General features: G+C 44.9%; 1 protein-coding gene across 1 annotated transcript; it reads left to right on the top strand.

Moving 5' to 3' along the window:
* The first annotated feature begins 247 nt into the window (after nt 1-247).
* LOC136498894 (expansin-A18-like) lies at nt 248-1,186 on the top strand. Its single transcript, XM_066494603.1, has 2 exons — nt 248-389; nt 540-1,186. The coding sequence occupies exons 1-2, from the start codon at nt 260-262 to the stop codon at nt 1,184-1,186; spliced, it is 777 nt and encodes a 258-aa protein (XP_066350700.1). The 5' UTR covers nt 248-259.
* The last annotated feature ends 14,066 nt before the right edge of the window (nt 1,187-15,252 follow it).

The following is a 15,252-nucleotide window of genomic DNA, read 5'->3' on the forward strand; positions in this document are numbered from 1 at the left end:
CCGTTTCGATATGTGATGATGGGATAACCATGCATGCAATGCAATGCATTTCTGTTGGAAAAATCTAATATCAGATTCTTTGCCGGCCGTCTCCTCCAGCTCGACCCTAACCCTAGCTAGCTATATAAGCACCACCATTGCTGCAGACATTCCTCACCTCCAAGCTCCAAACTTGTCTAGTGTCTACAGTCTCTACCTATCTCTAGTACGTAGCAGCATCTGGGACTGGCATCGATATCGCCGGCCGTTTCTGAGCAAGATGGGGAAACGTTTCCTCCACCAGCTGCTCGCCGTCGTCCTTGCACTCTTCATCTCGCCGGCGAGATCGGGCGACTGGCTTCCGGCCACGGCCACGTTCTACGGCGGCGCTAATGGCTCCGACACAATGGGTAACGACCTAGCTGTCTTTGTCTTTGTGATCGTGAATCGTGATGATCAGTTCGAGCATGCATGCATGCACGCACTGCAAAGTCATGCATACTACACGACGTCTGTATATGGGCTTTGATCGATGAGCACGAACATACGCATGCATGCAGATGGCGCGTGCGGGTACAGCGACCTGTACGAGCAGGGCTACGGCGTGAATAACGCGGCACTGAGCACGGCGCTCTTCAACGACGGCGCGTCGTGCGGACAGTGCTACGCCATCATCTGCGACAGCAGCAAGACCGGGTCGTGCAAGCCCGGCAACAACTGGGTCGTCGTCTCCGCCACCAACTTCTGCCCGCCTAACGACCTACCCGCCGTCTGGGACTTCCCCGCCGGCGGCTGGTGCGGCCCGCCGCGGCCGCACTTCGACATGTCCCAGCCCGCCTGGGAGAACATCGGCATCTACAGCGCCGGCATCATCCCGGTCCTCTACCAGCGGGTCAAGTGCTGGAAGAGCGGCGGCGTGCGCTTCACCATCGCCGGCTTCAACGGCTTCTACATGGTGCTCATCACCAACGTCGCCGGCAGCGGCTCCATCCAGAGCATGGCGGTGAAGGGCACCAACACGGACTGGATCCCCATGTACAGGAACTGGGGCGCCAACTGGCACTGCCTCTCCGGCGGGCTCGTCGGCCAGGGCCTCAGCTTCGCGCTCGTCTCCACCGGCGGCCAGAACCTCGTCTTCAAGGATGTCGTGCCGGCGTGGTGGCAGTTCGGACAAACTTACACTACCTACCAGAATTTCGACTACTAATAAACTATATACACTGCTTCATTCATTCATTCCACGATGGAAATCACTTTATATTATTATACAACTGCCAACTGATCATTGAGAGTATATATATGTTGTAACTTGTTAGTAAAATACTTGGTTATTTCCTCTTAAAAAAGTACACTTGGCACTAGTAGAGAACAGATCTTTGATCCTCGGCCAAAATGGGCTCTAGTCCCAGAATTTTTTGCCCCCGAGACTAGAAATACCTTTAGTCCCGGTTGGTGGCTCCAACCGGGACTAAAGGTCCCTGCCCAACGGCTACTGCGCCAGACAGAGGTGGCAGGGACCTTTAGTCCCGGTTGGAGCCACCAACCGGGACTAAAGGTATACTTTTACTCCCGGTTGGTGGCTCCAACCGGGAGTAAAGGTCTACTCCCGGGCCGTGGCTGCGCCCGGGGTTGGAAAGTTACCTTTAGTCCCGGTTGGATCTATCAACCGGGACTAAATGTTCTCCCTTTATAAATCGGCCGTCTCCTCCTTCCTCCCCGAGCCCGAGCTCAGCACATTTTGAAGCTCACTGCAGTAGTGTTCTTGCTTCCTCCCTCCCTCCATTGTTCCTCCATCCATTCTTCGATTCCTCCGTCGATTCTTCAGTTGTAAAGGTTACCAATCTCATACTCTCATTTTTTACCATTTTCTTATGCCATTTTATTCACTATATATATTTATGGTTCTTTATTGTGATTTTTTTCATTTGTAAGCAATTTGAGCTCAAAATCACTTTAAGCTTGCATATTTACATGAAAGAAGGTTAAAGTATATATAAATATAAAGTTAGAAAATAGTTAGAAAATTATAGCAAATCCTTACTAGTTGAACTTGCGGACCGTGTTCAGGTCGGCGAGGATGTTCTCTGCCGAGCGGTAACGGACGTCAAGGAGGAGCTTTGATTCTACGAGGGAGAGCGATAACGGTCGTGGAAGACCGTGTTCCCTTCCTCGTAGAATCAGAGCTCTTCCTTGACCAAGTACGGTGCCGTCCGGTGGAGAAATGCTCGCCGAGCTGATCACGTAAGCAAGGTCAACTAGTACGGATGGTTATTTATTCACATGTCCCGATATCGTCGTAGTAGTCTGTCAATCACCGTACCTAAACGTAGTATATATAAATAAAAACTTAGAAAATAGTTAGAAAATTATAGAAAATCCGTACTAGTTGAACTTGCGGACCGTGTTCAGCTCGGCAAGCATGTTCTCTGTCGAGCGGTAACGGACATCAAGGAGGAGCTTTGATTCTACGAGGGAGAGCGACAACGGTCGTGGGAGACCGTGTTCCCTTCCTCATAGAATCGGAGCTCTTTCTTGACCAAGTACGGTGCTGTCCGGTGGAGAAATCTCGCCGAGATGATCACGTAAGCAAGGTCAACTAGTACGGATGGTTATTTATTCACACGTCCTGATATCATCGTAGTAGTCTGTTATGTGTGTACATTCCCATTCTTTTGTTAATTTGTGGAAATATCATATGAATTACTTACCTGCCGCAGTAAAAGACGAGAACACAACGACCATTAAAAATATCATTGTTTAGAGATCTAGATAATTTTATAGTTTGTTAATTTTATTTGTTTATAAAAGAAGAAATTTATAGTGTATTAAAAAATGAGTATAGAGAGTAGATGGCAACTGCTTCCGGGTCCTCGACCTCTCATGGGTTTCCAAAGCGACTTAGGCCGGGCCTTCCTCTCATTCCATGCGGCAAGTGTCGTGATGAGACGAAGATTGTGATGGAGTACCGAGTGAAGAAGGAGGGTCCCAACAAGGATCGTATCTTCTACAAGTGTCCGGATCGCAATGTGAGTTATTTTATCATATTTAATGATTATGGTTAGTTTATACTTATTTTCATGATGGTTGTGATTAAAGTTCTAATTTTTTGTTTTAATTTCAGTGGGATGGCAGTGGACGATGTTCAGGCTTCTACTGGGAGGAAGAGTATGTTGAACTCGTGCAAAAATATCTTGCACAACAGGCAGATACAGCGGCTAATGAGGCGGTGATCCAGCCGAAGAAGCCCAAAGATGTTGCACAATCGGGGGATCTGTCTGTTTTAGTTGAGATTGGTCGCGAAATCCTTGTGCTCCTGAAATGTATTTTAGCTTTAGTTCTTTTAGTGGTAGTTGGGATTGTCTACATTGTAGCGATGCTTTCATAAATTTGTATCTTTTGTGGTGGCACGCATGTTGTATAAATAATTAATTATGATCTAGGTTTTAATATGATATTTATGTCATGTAATGCAGATGAGCCGTCATTGGATGTATAATGCTGATCGCCGCTCACAAGAGTTCATTGACGGCGTGCATTCTTTGTTACGTGCGGCCGAGGCAAACAAACGCGACGGTTTCATGTGCTGCCCATGTGCCATATGTAAGAATATGGTGGAATATCCTTGCTCAAGGACTCTTCATTCACACTTGTTCAAGTCGGGTTTCATGCCAAACTATATTTGTTGGACAAAGCACGGAGAAACCGGTATTGTAATGGAAGAAGATGAAGAAGAACAATGGGACGACAATGATATTATTCCTGATGGTGCGTGCTTCAATGATACTGCAATGGGAGAAGCTGAAGAAGAGGTAGCCGCAGAAGATGAGCCGGCTGATGATCTTTGTCAGGTCATTCGTGATGCACAAAGAGAATGTGAAAGTGAAAAGGAGAAGATCAAGTTCGAGCGGATGCTAGAAGATCACAAGAAATTGTTGTACCCAACTTGTGATGCAGGGCAGAAATAGTTGGGAACCACACTAGAATTGCTGCAATGGAAGGCAAAGAATGGTGTATCTGACAAGGGATTTGGAGAGTTACTAAAAATCCAAAAGAAGATGCTTCCGAAGTACAATGAATTGCCCGCCACTACCTACGAAGCAAAACAAGTTGTCTGTCCTATGGGGCTAGAAATAGAGAAGATACATGCATGTCCTAATGACTGCATCCTATACCGTGGCAAAGAGTACGAGAAATTGGATGCATGCCCGGTATGCCATGCGTCGCGGTATAAGATCAGGCGAGATGACCCTGGTGATGTTGAGGGCGAACGTCCGCGTAAGAAAATCCCTGCCAAGGTTATGTGGTATGCTCCTATAATACCACGCTTGAAACGTCTGTTCAGAAACAAAGAACATGCAAAATTGTTACGATGGCACAAAGAAGACCGTAAGGTAGACAATATGTTGAGACACCCTGCTGATGGGTCCCAGTGGAGAGCAATCGACAGAGAATTCCCAGAGTTTGCAAATGACGCAAGAAACTTAAGGTTTGCTTTAAGTACAGATGGTATCAATCCTTTTGGAGAGCAGAACAGTAGTCATAGCACTTGGCCTGTTACTCTAAGTATCTACAACATTCCTCCTTGGTTATGCATGAAGCGGAAGTTCATTATGATGCCTGTGCTCATCCAAGGCCCGAAGCAACCTGGCAATGATATCGATGTGTACCTGAGACCACTTATTGACGAACTTCTCATTTTGTGGAATAAAGAAGGTGTACGTGTGTGGGATGAGTACAAACAGGAACACTTTGATCTGTGAGCATTGTTGTTCGTAACAATCAATGATTGGCCTGCTCTAAGTAATCTTTCAGGACAGTCAAACAAGGGATATAATGCATGCACACACTGCTTCGGTGATATTAGAGGTGTATTCTTGAAAAAATGTCGAAAGGTCGTGTACCTTGGCCATCGTCGATTTCTTCCTGCAAATCACCCCGTAAGAAAGAAAGGTAAGCATTTTAAAGGGAAGGCAGACCACCTGACCAAGCCTCGCAACCGAACCGGTGAGGATGTACTCGATATGGTCAATGATGTGAAAGTCGTCTTTGGAAAAGGACATGGAAGCCAACCTATTCCGAAAGACACTAACGGTCACGCACCCATGTGGAAGAAAAAGTCCATATTTTGGGACCTACCCTATTGGCATGTCCTGGAGGTCCATAGCTCGATCGACGTGATGCACCTGACGAAGAATCTTTGTGTGAACCTGCTAGGCTTTATGGGTGTGTATGGAAAGCCTAAGGACACATTTGAAGCACGACAGGACCTGCGTTGTTTGAGAGAAAGAGACAACCTGCATCCAGAGAAGACAGATGATGGACGCCATTACTTACGTCCTGCTAGCTACACTCTAAGCAAAGAGGAGAAGGAAATCATGTTTGAATGCTTAAACAACATCAAGGTACCATCTGGATTCTCCTCGAATATAAAGGGTATTATAAATGTGCCAGAGAAGAAATTCTGTAACTTAAAGTCCCATGACTGTCACGTTCTCATGACGCAATTACTTCCAGTTGCATTAAGAGGAATTCTACCTCCAAATGTACGTCTAGCCACCGTAAAGCTATGTGCATTCCTCAATGCAATTTCTCAGAAGGCAATTGATCCAACTGATCTAGCTAAACTACAGAATGATGTGGTTCAATGTCTCGTCAGCTTTGAGTTAGTGTTCCCTCCTTCCTTCTTTGATATTATGACACACCTCCTAGTTCACCTAGTCAAGGAGATTTTCACTCTCGGTCCTGTGTTCCTACACAACATGTTCCCCTTAGAGAGATTCATGGGAGTCCTGAAGAAATATGTTCACAACCGTGCTCGCCCAGAAGAAAGCATCGCCAAGGGCTATGGAATAGAAGAGGTCATTGAGTTCTGTGTTGACTTTATTCCCGACCTTGACTCGATTGGTGTTCCTGAATCGAGACATGAGGGGAGACTAAGCGGAAAGGGGACACTAGGGAGGAAAACATATATTGGTACGGATGATGATTATTTCAATAAAGCGCACTACACAGTTCTACAGAACTCCTCTTTGGTAGATCCGTATATTGAGACACACAAGGATCTCTTACGATCCGAGTTTCTAGGGAAGACTGAAGCTTGGATTACACATAAGCACATGGAAACTTTCGGCGGTTGGTTGCGAAAAAAATGTCAAGGTGATGAGAGCATCCATGAGCAACTGTATTTATTGGCTATGCAACCATCATGGCATATCGTCACATACAAAGGGTACGAGATAAATGGGAACATATTCTACACAGTAGCCCAAGATAAAAGGAGTACCAACCAAAACAGTGGTGTCCGCATAGATGCCACAGACCCGAATGGGAATAAGCAGACATATTATGGACGCATAGATGAAATATGGGAACTAGAATATGCACCTACTTTGAAGATCCCATTGTTCAAGTGCCAATGGGTCAAGGTGACCGGAGGCGGGGTAACAGTAGACAACGAGTATGGAATGACAACAGTAGACCTTAGTAATATTAGGTACAAAGACGAACCATTCGTCCTTGCCAAGGATGTGAATCAGGTGTTCTATGTCAATGATATGTCTACCAAACCAAAAAGAGGGAAAAACGATAATGACTCAACCAAAGAGCCAAAGCGCCACATAGTTCTTTCAGGGAAAAGAGTCATCGTGGGAATTGAGGACAAGTCGGACATGTCAGAAGAATATGAAAAGGATGACCGAATTCCGCCCTTCAAAGTGAACAAAGACCCTAGCATCTTGGTAAATGATGAGGACACTCCATGGTTACGAAGCGATCATAACCAAGGGACATACGTAAAGAAGAAGTTCACTGCTGTGCCCACTTGATGATATAGTGATTTAATATAGTGTGTGTTTGAGATATTATGTAATAATTGTGAATTCAGATGTTTATTATGTCATGTTTCAAATTAAATCAATGTTTGATTTGGTGGGATTTCTCTCTCAAAAAGGTAAGGATACTGAGTGATGAAAAATTAAAATATTAACGTTAAAATGATGTGAAAACAAATTTCCTGTCCAAAACCAATAATTTTAATAATTTTAATTAAACACTACATTTTTGCATTAACGAAATAATAAATATTAGTTACATTATGTTTTATAATTCTAACAAAAAATAAAAAAAGTTAGGTTATCAATTTTTCCTATGTGCAATAAACAAAAATAAAATTCATATTTTTAACAAAATAATTTTATGCCTTTTATTTAATTTACTATGTATTTAATAAAAACTATTGCATTTCTATTGTATTTAACAAGAATATTGCTTAAAACAGGCGGGAAACGAAACTGCAGGCCACCTTTACTCCCGGGTGGGAAGCCCACCCGGGAGTAAAGGTGGGCTGCAGTTTCGTGGCCTGCCAAAAAAAAGCCTTTACTCCCGGTGCGTGTTACCAACCGGGAGTAAAGGTACCTTTACTCCCGGTTGGTAACACGCACCGGGAGTAAAGGCACCTTTACTCCCGGTTGGTGGCTGGCACCGAGAGTAATTCTCCTCTGCTATATAACCTCCAGCGCCTGGCAGATCGATCCGCTCGTCTTCTTCATCGTCGAACACCGCCGCCCTCTTCTTCCTCGCGCCGCGTCCGTTCGCCTTCCGTGACACCGGCGCCGCCGTCTTCTTCCTCGTGCGGCCTCCACCGCGCGCGCCCGTGCCCCTCCTCCGCGCTTGCCCGTGGCCCTCCACCGCGCCCTCCTCCGCACCCGAGGCCCTCCACCGCGCGTTGCCCCACCGTGCCGGCCCGAGGCCCTCCAGTACGTACACTGCCGAGCTTGATCGAGGTGATATATTCGTCGATCTCTTTGTACATTCGTCCGAGCCCTCCACTGCCGAGTTATAGATCACATCAAAAACTACAACTTTGGTGTCAACGGTCGAGGTCGATTGAAAATTCCAAATTTTGAATCACAAAATCTAGAAACTAAAAATGAATATTTGGAACTCTAAATGATTTTAAATAAAAACATATCTTAAGGCAAGTTTTGAATATTTGGAACTCTAAATGACAAGTATAATTAAGGATCACCAATGAAATTACTTTAGAAATTAATTAGATCGATGTAAATCCATGGCTTGTATAATAAACACGCTATATATTATTTGGAAACAACGCTACGAACCATCCGCTAATGATCCAGCCCATCAACCGCCATATATTCATCACTATATGATATGCCATTATTTCAAGATGCAGTTTCAATAGAAGAATTTTTTCTATCTTCATAGATCAATGTTTGTTAACGAAATTTTATCCAAATATATTCATGTAGGGTCTTTTTTTTGAAGGATTTGTTGTAGGATATATAATGGTCAAATAGGAACTCAATTTTGATACCCAGTTTGTAAACTAAGCGTTTTTTAGTTTATCAAAAATATCACATGTGATGATGTTAGCAGTTTTTGTTGGACTTGCATGCATGGCTACAGACAAATGAAGGAAAACTTCAATGTTTCTTCATTTGTGAACTTTGAATATACAGATATAATATATTAATGTTGCTAAAGTAATATGAGCATTACATATTTTTTTCCGGGAAGACTATCTTCAAACTTTATATCATAGCATCAGAGATCGCCTGTAGAAGAAGAAAATAAATTCTTATCATTTCGGAAATAGTAATGGTTATATGAGCAATAAGACACATATACTTACATTTCATAATGACTTATACTTACATTATTAACATAGAATTTTCTCATATGATGAATGACTACATGGTTCACATGGTACATAGGATCACAACATCACGCACCGACACCGCCCCGGCCCGCCTCACGTCGTCGTTGTCGTCAGCACGCCGGCCCGCCTCACGTCATCGTCGTCAGCACACCGGCCACCGCGCCAACACGTATATATACGTCATTTGTATTCATATGCATTTCGTCCATGCGTTTCTATGTATACGGCGAAGCACCGCCGCCCTCGTTCACCCATGTGTACAGACATATATACGGCGGAGTGGAGCACCGCCACTCTTGTCACACCGCCCTTTCTCGTGCCCTAATTCGCCCTAGTACCGACGTAGTTCGTTCTAGTGTGGCGAATTGCGTCCGTGATCGAGGGGCAAGATTTAATAATGCATATTGTTTGTAGATTTTACGCATGTAATAAGCAAAGATTTGACGTACTATATATTGGTTTTGTTTTTTGAAGCTAGATGGCCGACCCGAGAAATATGGATGAGGAGGAGTTGATGATGAATTTGATCAACACTGGCACTCAAGTTGCCGGCGATGATGGTGCTAAAAATAACGTGCAAGAGGATGTAGATGACGGGAGTCAGTACTTAGCTCTTGAACAAAATGAGCAACAACATATTGGCCAAGTATATATTTTTTATTATTAGCTATATATATATATTATCATATGTCTTATGTGTGCTCATGACATTAAAAATAATGTTTATGTTTTGTAGCCCTCTGGATCGACATCAACAACTACAACAAAGAGTAAAAATGTTCGAGGTCCCAAAAAGCCATTGGAGGGTCGCTTCATCATCTCGGAGTTCAATGTGGATACAGGAGAACCGGGGGGGGGGGCCGAATAAAATGAAATTTGTGCACCACTGTGGTTACCTTGTACGGGACCGGCTCCCGATTAGTACCCGTGAATGGAAGAAGAAGACCAATGCTCCTCATATCAGTTTTGTCTCCGATCGTGACAAGGCGTTAATTTGGAATGATGTCTTGGTACATTTCACGCTCCAAACAGATGATTATGATGATATAATAGATGGTGATGAATTGAAGGAGCGAGTTAGGGATTGGGCAATGAAGAAGATGGCCACCCAGTTTCAGACTTGGAAGAAACACCTATACACGACGTATGTCAAGAAGAACATAGCACCAGATTTTACTGTCCCAGGCCCGATCTCAAAGCAGAGGCCCTATTGGGATGAGTTTGTACAGTACAAGACTTCGAAAGAGGGTGTGAGTCGGGTGATAAAGAACCAACGTAATGCCCAACAGAAGACATACCACCATACCTTGGGATCAGGTGGCTACCCGACTACCATTAAGAACTGGAACAAAATGGAAGCAGACCTTCTTGCCAAGGGTATCAGACCAGAATCACTCAAGTGGGGAGAACGTGCAAAGAATTGGTTTTTCGCTCATGGGGGAACACTAGACCAGGAGATAGGGAAGTGCGTTTATGGCGCAAGACTGCAAGAAGCACCAGAAAGATTGTTTTATGCTCAGAGAGCTACTGCTAGTGGTGCGTTCAGGCCCAACAGAGAGAAGGATGAGCTGACATACGCCATCGGGACTATTGAACATGGTGGCCGAACTAGAGGCAAAGGAAGTGTCTCGTGGGAGCATGTATTCCCTCAGGACAGACCTTCCTACAGAAGTCGCCAGAGAAAGAAGGAAGAAGAGGCACACCGGCTCCAGAGGTTGGAGGAAGCGGTGCGTGAAGCACAGGAGCGGGAAAAACCCCTTGAAGCAAGAATGCAGGAGGAAATCAAAAGGCAAGTGCAAATAGCAGTGAGTGCAAGCAAGCAGGCATCAGAGCCAGGAATCAACATTAGCCAATCTGTTCAGTTGAAAAGCAGCTGCGCTTCCATGGAGATACCAAATCAAGGGGACACAGGACTGCGCTTCCCTGTGGATGACGTCACTGAACCTTGTACAACGTGTGAGCTACACATTCCGAAGGAGAATTCCACAATCAAGGTGGCTATCGGTCTTGTTAATCCTATCGACCGAACCAAGACACCAAGGATTCATGGGAATATAATCCAAGAAGGATATGCTACCATCTCGGTAGATAAAGCTGAAAAAGGTTTTAGTGATTTGCCTCTTGACATTCCTGGAGGTGATGGCGAGAAGACTCTAGGAGAAGCGGAGAAGACATTCATTCTATGGCGCAAGCGCTACATCATCATTCTAGGGATGTCGGCTCCACCTCCTCCTGAACTACCTCACCATAGGTACGTGCGGATGAAAACACTACATCATTAATTTGTATTGGCTTAAATAATTAACAATCTGCTCATAATAATATGTCATTCCTTTTTTTGTAGCAGATCCTCCCCCAACCTAAATCCAATTGTTCAATCGCCAGATCATCATAGTGCTCTGTACGATGACATTGTGTTGGAAGACGAGGCTGCATCCACACCCTCTCCAAGGAGGTCTCCAACGCCGCAGCCGCCACCTCCAAGGAGGTCTCCAACGCCGCTGCCAACACCTCCAAGGAGGTCTCCAATGCCTCCCCCGCCCCCGCCTACCAAGAAGCCTAGCAAGAGGCCAGCCCCTCAAACGAAGAACCAGTCCCCGCCTACAAAGAAAGCCACCATGAAACCAAGGGCTATTCCCAAAATAATATCTGAAGAGAAGGAAGAAGGAACTGATGCATATAAAAAAGACATGTCTAGATTCTATGACAAACTTAAAATGAATCAAGAAGCAAGGAGAAACCCAGAGAAACCGTACTTCTTCGTAGCTCCGGATATTTTAAGAAAAAAGGTGACTTCTTACCAGCAACAACAGCGGGAATCTCGTAAGCCGTCCAAATCAACGTTATTAGACTATGACCGCACTCTCACCAAGTCAATTGAGGCGGCACAGAAAAAGAAGCGGGCAGGGAAAGGAGTTGCCCAACTCGGACAACAAGCGCACCAATCAATCCCCCCGCTAGTTGTTGGTAATGAATATGGTTCGAATTTAGGATTAATGCATCAGGCAAACATACCTCCGGATGTCGATTTGGATCACCTTGGTGAATTTCTTGATGAGACTGGTCTCGACCTTTACCAGATGTTTGGTGATGGAAACATTGAGAGTGCGGCGAAGGTTGATATTTGGAAGAAAAAATTTGTACTAGGCCAGAGTCTATACAACCCTCAAGCCTTATCTGATCTGGGGACGCAAATGTACCTGCTAAACAAGTGGTACATGCAGGCGTCTACCAGTGGAGACTTCTGCGTTGGTGTCAGAATTAGAGACGAACATTGGTTCCGTGGCGATGATGTTATGTATGTTGACTTTGCAGAATTTCATCAACTATGCCACCTGACCTCTCTGGACAAAGTTATCATTAGCTGCTATTGCCTGTAAGTAATAATTCTTTCGATCTATTATTAAACTCATCATATGTGTGTATATGCATATAAATTATCCTAACAAGTACTATATATATGCAGATTTACAATGACAGAGCTTAGAAAGGAAGGCTGCAATGAAATTGGTTTTGTTGATCCCCATATAGTATTCAAAGACCCAATTACTCCAATGACTAATTGGAAGTCTGAGTCAGAGAGTAACATCATGAACTTCTTAGTGAACCAACGCCACAAGAAGGATATACTCTTTCCCTATAACTTCAAGTGAGTGTTAATCATGTCGATCATAGCCTTAATGGCTCATATGTTGATTCTAGTTAATTAATGAGTGTTATGCGTTATATCCTATAAACACATGCAGCAATCACTGGATATTGATGGACATCGATCTGGTGAAAAGTCACTTGATAATCTATGACTCGATGAGAAAACCACAACAAGACTACCAAGATATGATAGATATTATCCAGAGGTAATTTCGGGATCTCTAGCAACTATATATACACACAAACATGATGATTAACTATATCTGATGACGTGGCAAATTTTTTATTGGGCAGTGTTTGGAAAACCTTTATTGAGAAGCAACACATGGAAAAATGCAAAGCGCCACTGAATGTAATCCCTTTGAAAGTAAGTCCCCTGAATCGCATCATCTTTATTAATTAAACATATAGCTTTCACCGGATCACCAGATTGGATGACAAATCTTTTTCTCGTAAAGTGGTGTCTGAGGCAGGAACAGGGGAACAACTACTGTGGTTACTATGTTTGCAAGTTTATCAAGGTGCTCTCCCAAAGAACTCCTACAGAGAGACTCAAAGTACGTTAAAAATACACTATATATTCATTTAATTATTATTATTGATTGTGTTACTATGTCTTTATATATATATATATGTACATATATTAATTTATTTTCCTTTAATTCAAACCTGTAGACTCGATGGTTGGAGGAAAAGGTCATACGGCAAGACCAAATCAAAGCAATTCAAGAGTCTATAGCCAGATTTTTTAATGAGCAGGTCATCGATTCCAAGGGCGAGTTCTACTTCGACCCAACACTGCCATTGAAGCTAAGCTAGAGGATGAGAGGAAACTTGTTATGTCACAACAACTATAATGCAATCTTTTGTAATATATGCACATGAAATAATATAATGTAAAATACACATATGCATGCATGCATGTAAATATATATATGATGCATGCATGCATATATATATATATATATATATATATATATATATATATATATATATATATATATATATATATATATATTTCTATGCTTGAATTGTGTGATTTAATATGTTCATTGTGCTTGAACCGAAACATACTATATGCGCGTATAAAGGTATAATTAGCATCGTACAATACGACTTCGAAAACCTATTTTGAAAAGAAAACAAAAAAATGAAAAGAAAAGAAAAAAGAAAAAATCCTTTAGTCCCGGTTCGTATTACCAACCGGGACTAAAGGTGCCGGCCATCGTGGCATGTCAGGAGGCACCTTTAGTCCCGGTTGGTGTTACCCACCGGGACTAAAGGTCCTCCTTTAGTCCCGGTTCCTGACCCGGGACTAAAGGACCCCCCTTTAGTCCCGGATGCTTGCTCCCGGGTGGGGAACCGGGACTAGAGGGGGTTCCCCACCGGGAGTAAAGCTCGGTTCTCTACCAGTGTGGTTACTAGTACTGTGTGTGTGTATATATATATATATATCGTCCTGATCACAGTTTAGTGCACCTCTCTTCTAACAATCAAAGCGTGACGATAGCCAACTAGCGGCTTGCCCCCTCAATGGGCCAAAAACCACCGTAGGTAAGAAGGGATACGGAGCTAAAAATGCTCCCACGGCCCATTAAGATCCAGGAGTTCGAAGGTTGGCTTACTGACGCGTTCACAACTGCTCTAGGGCACCTTTAGAGTGAGGGCTGGTAAGGGATGGGCCCGCTAGCGGCTGGTACCCGGGCGCACGAGCGCCACGGGCATCCCAACCCACGTTCGGGTCTTGGCTGGAGCACGGTCCATGGTTTTTCTTCAAAGAAAGGCAAAGACCCCTTGGGACTGGTCAAACGGACCCAAAAACTATATGGATTGGCCGCCAGGAATCTGGATTCGGTCACCAGCTGACCCATGCCAGACCCCCACGAACGGGAAGCCAAGGACCCATGATTCGTCCATCAAAGAAAACATGGCACGGCTTAGCCTCTCCATTTTATTAAAAAAATGCTTGCGGGAGGACGACCATAAGACGAGCTGACCCCTCGACTGGACCCTTGCTACGCGCGGGGGCTCGGGGGAAGTTGGACTCGCAAGGAGATCGAATACGCGGTCACATGACAATGGCGGATCAATCGGATCCTAGGGAGGGATCAGAATCATGAGAGATCTTTTCCGACCCCTGAATCCCACACCTACATGCTCCCGAACAGTCCGAACGCAACGTAAAGGAATCATGACCCTACCAAGACATTCCACGGCCCACAAAGGGAGATCAAGACCCTCAAAATCCTTCTGTCTAAAAAAGCCTTTGAAGGAGTATCCTATTCCTCCGTAGGCTCGGGGGCTACTGTCGGGTATCAGTATTAGGGATACCTAGAAGAAGAAAGCTGTTGGCCGCGAACACTAACTCATCCAGATGGTCAAGAGCGTATTTTGGTCTCGCCCGACCCCAAAGGTATGGGTTCCGTCTCGCCCGACCCCGAGGGTGCGGGCTCCGTGTTGCCCATCCCCGAGGGCACGGGCTCCGTCATGCCCGACCCCGAGGGCATGGGCCCCGTCTCGCCAGACCCCTCGGGCGTGGCCTCCGTCATGACTTACCCCAAGGGCGCGAGCTCCGTCTCGCCCGATCTCGAGGGCACGGGCTCCGTCGCGCCAGACCCCTTGGTGCATACTTTGCCTCGCCAGACCCCTTGAAGGAGGATTTTGCCTCACCCGACGGGGTCCGTACCGCCTCCAACCACTGCGCCTCTAAGAGTATGAATCCAACGTCAAACTTCTGACACCAGAAAGGGAGTAGGCATGTCTTGACGTGACCCACGGCCATGATGGGGCATACCTAAGGACTGACGTTGCCAACAGTGTCGGGCGTGTCGGTGCTATGCTATCTAATCCCCGTATGACTTCCGATGGGGGTATCTGCCAACCATGCCGCCCGCTGGGACAGAATGGAGCGCCACGACCAGCTGACGATGTCCGCGTATAGC

This window comes from Miscanthus floridulus, chromosome 13 (assembly GCF_019320115.1).
Source record: "Miscanthus floridulus cultivar M001 chromosome 13, ASM1932011v1, whole genome shotgun sequence".
NCBI lineage: Eukaryota > Viridiplantae > Streptophyta > Magnoliopsida > Poales > Poaceae > Miscanthus > Miscanthus floridulus.

What these genes read in the sequence shown, in the direction of transcription:
- LOC136498894 (XM_066494603.1), top strand. Translation starts at nt 260, where the DNA reads ATGGGGAAACGTTTCCTCCACCAGCTGCTCGCCGTCGTCCTTGCACTC. An exon ending in TAATGGCTCCGACACAATGG is followed by an intron (nt 390 to 539) that starts GTAACGACCTAG and finishes GCATGCATGCAG; the next exon opens with ATGGCGCGTGCGGGTACAGC.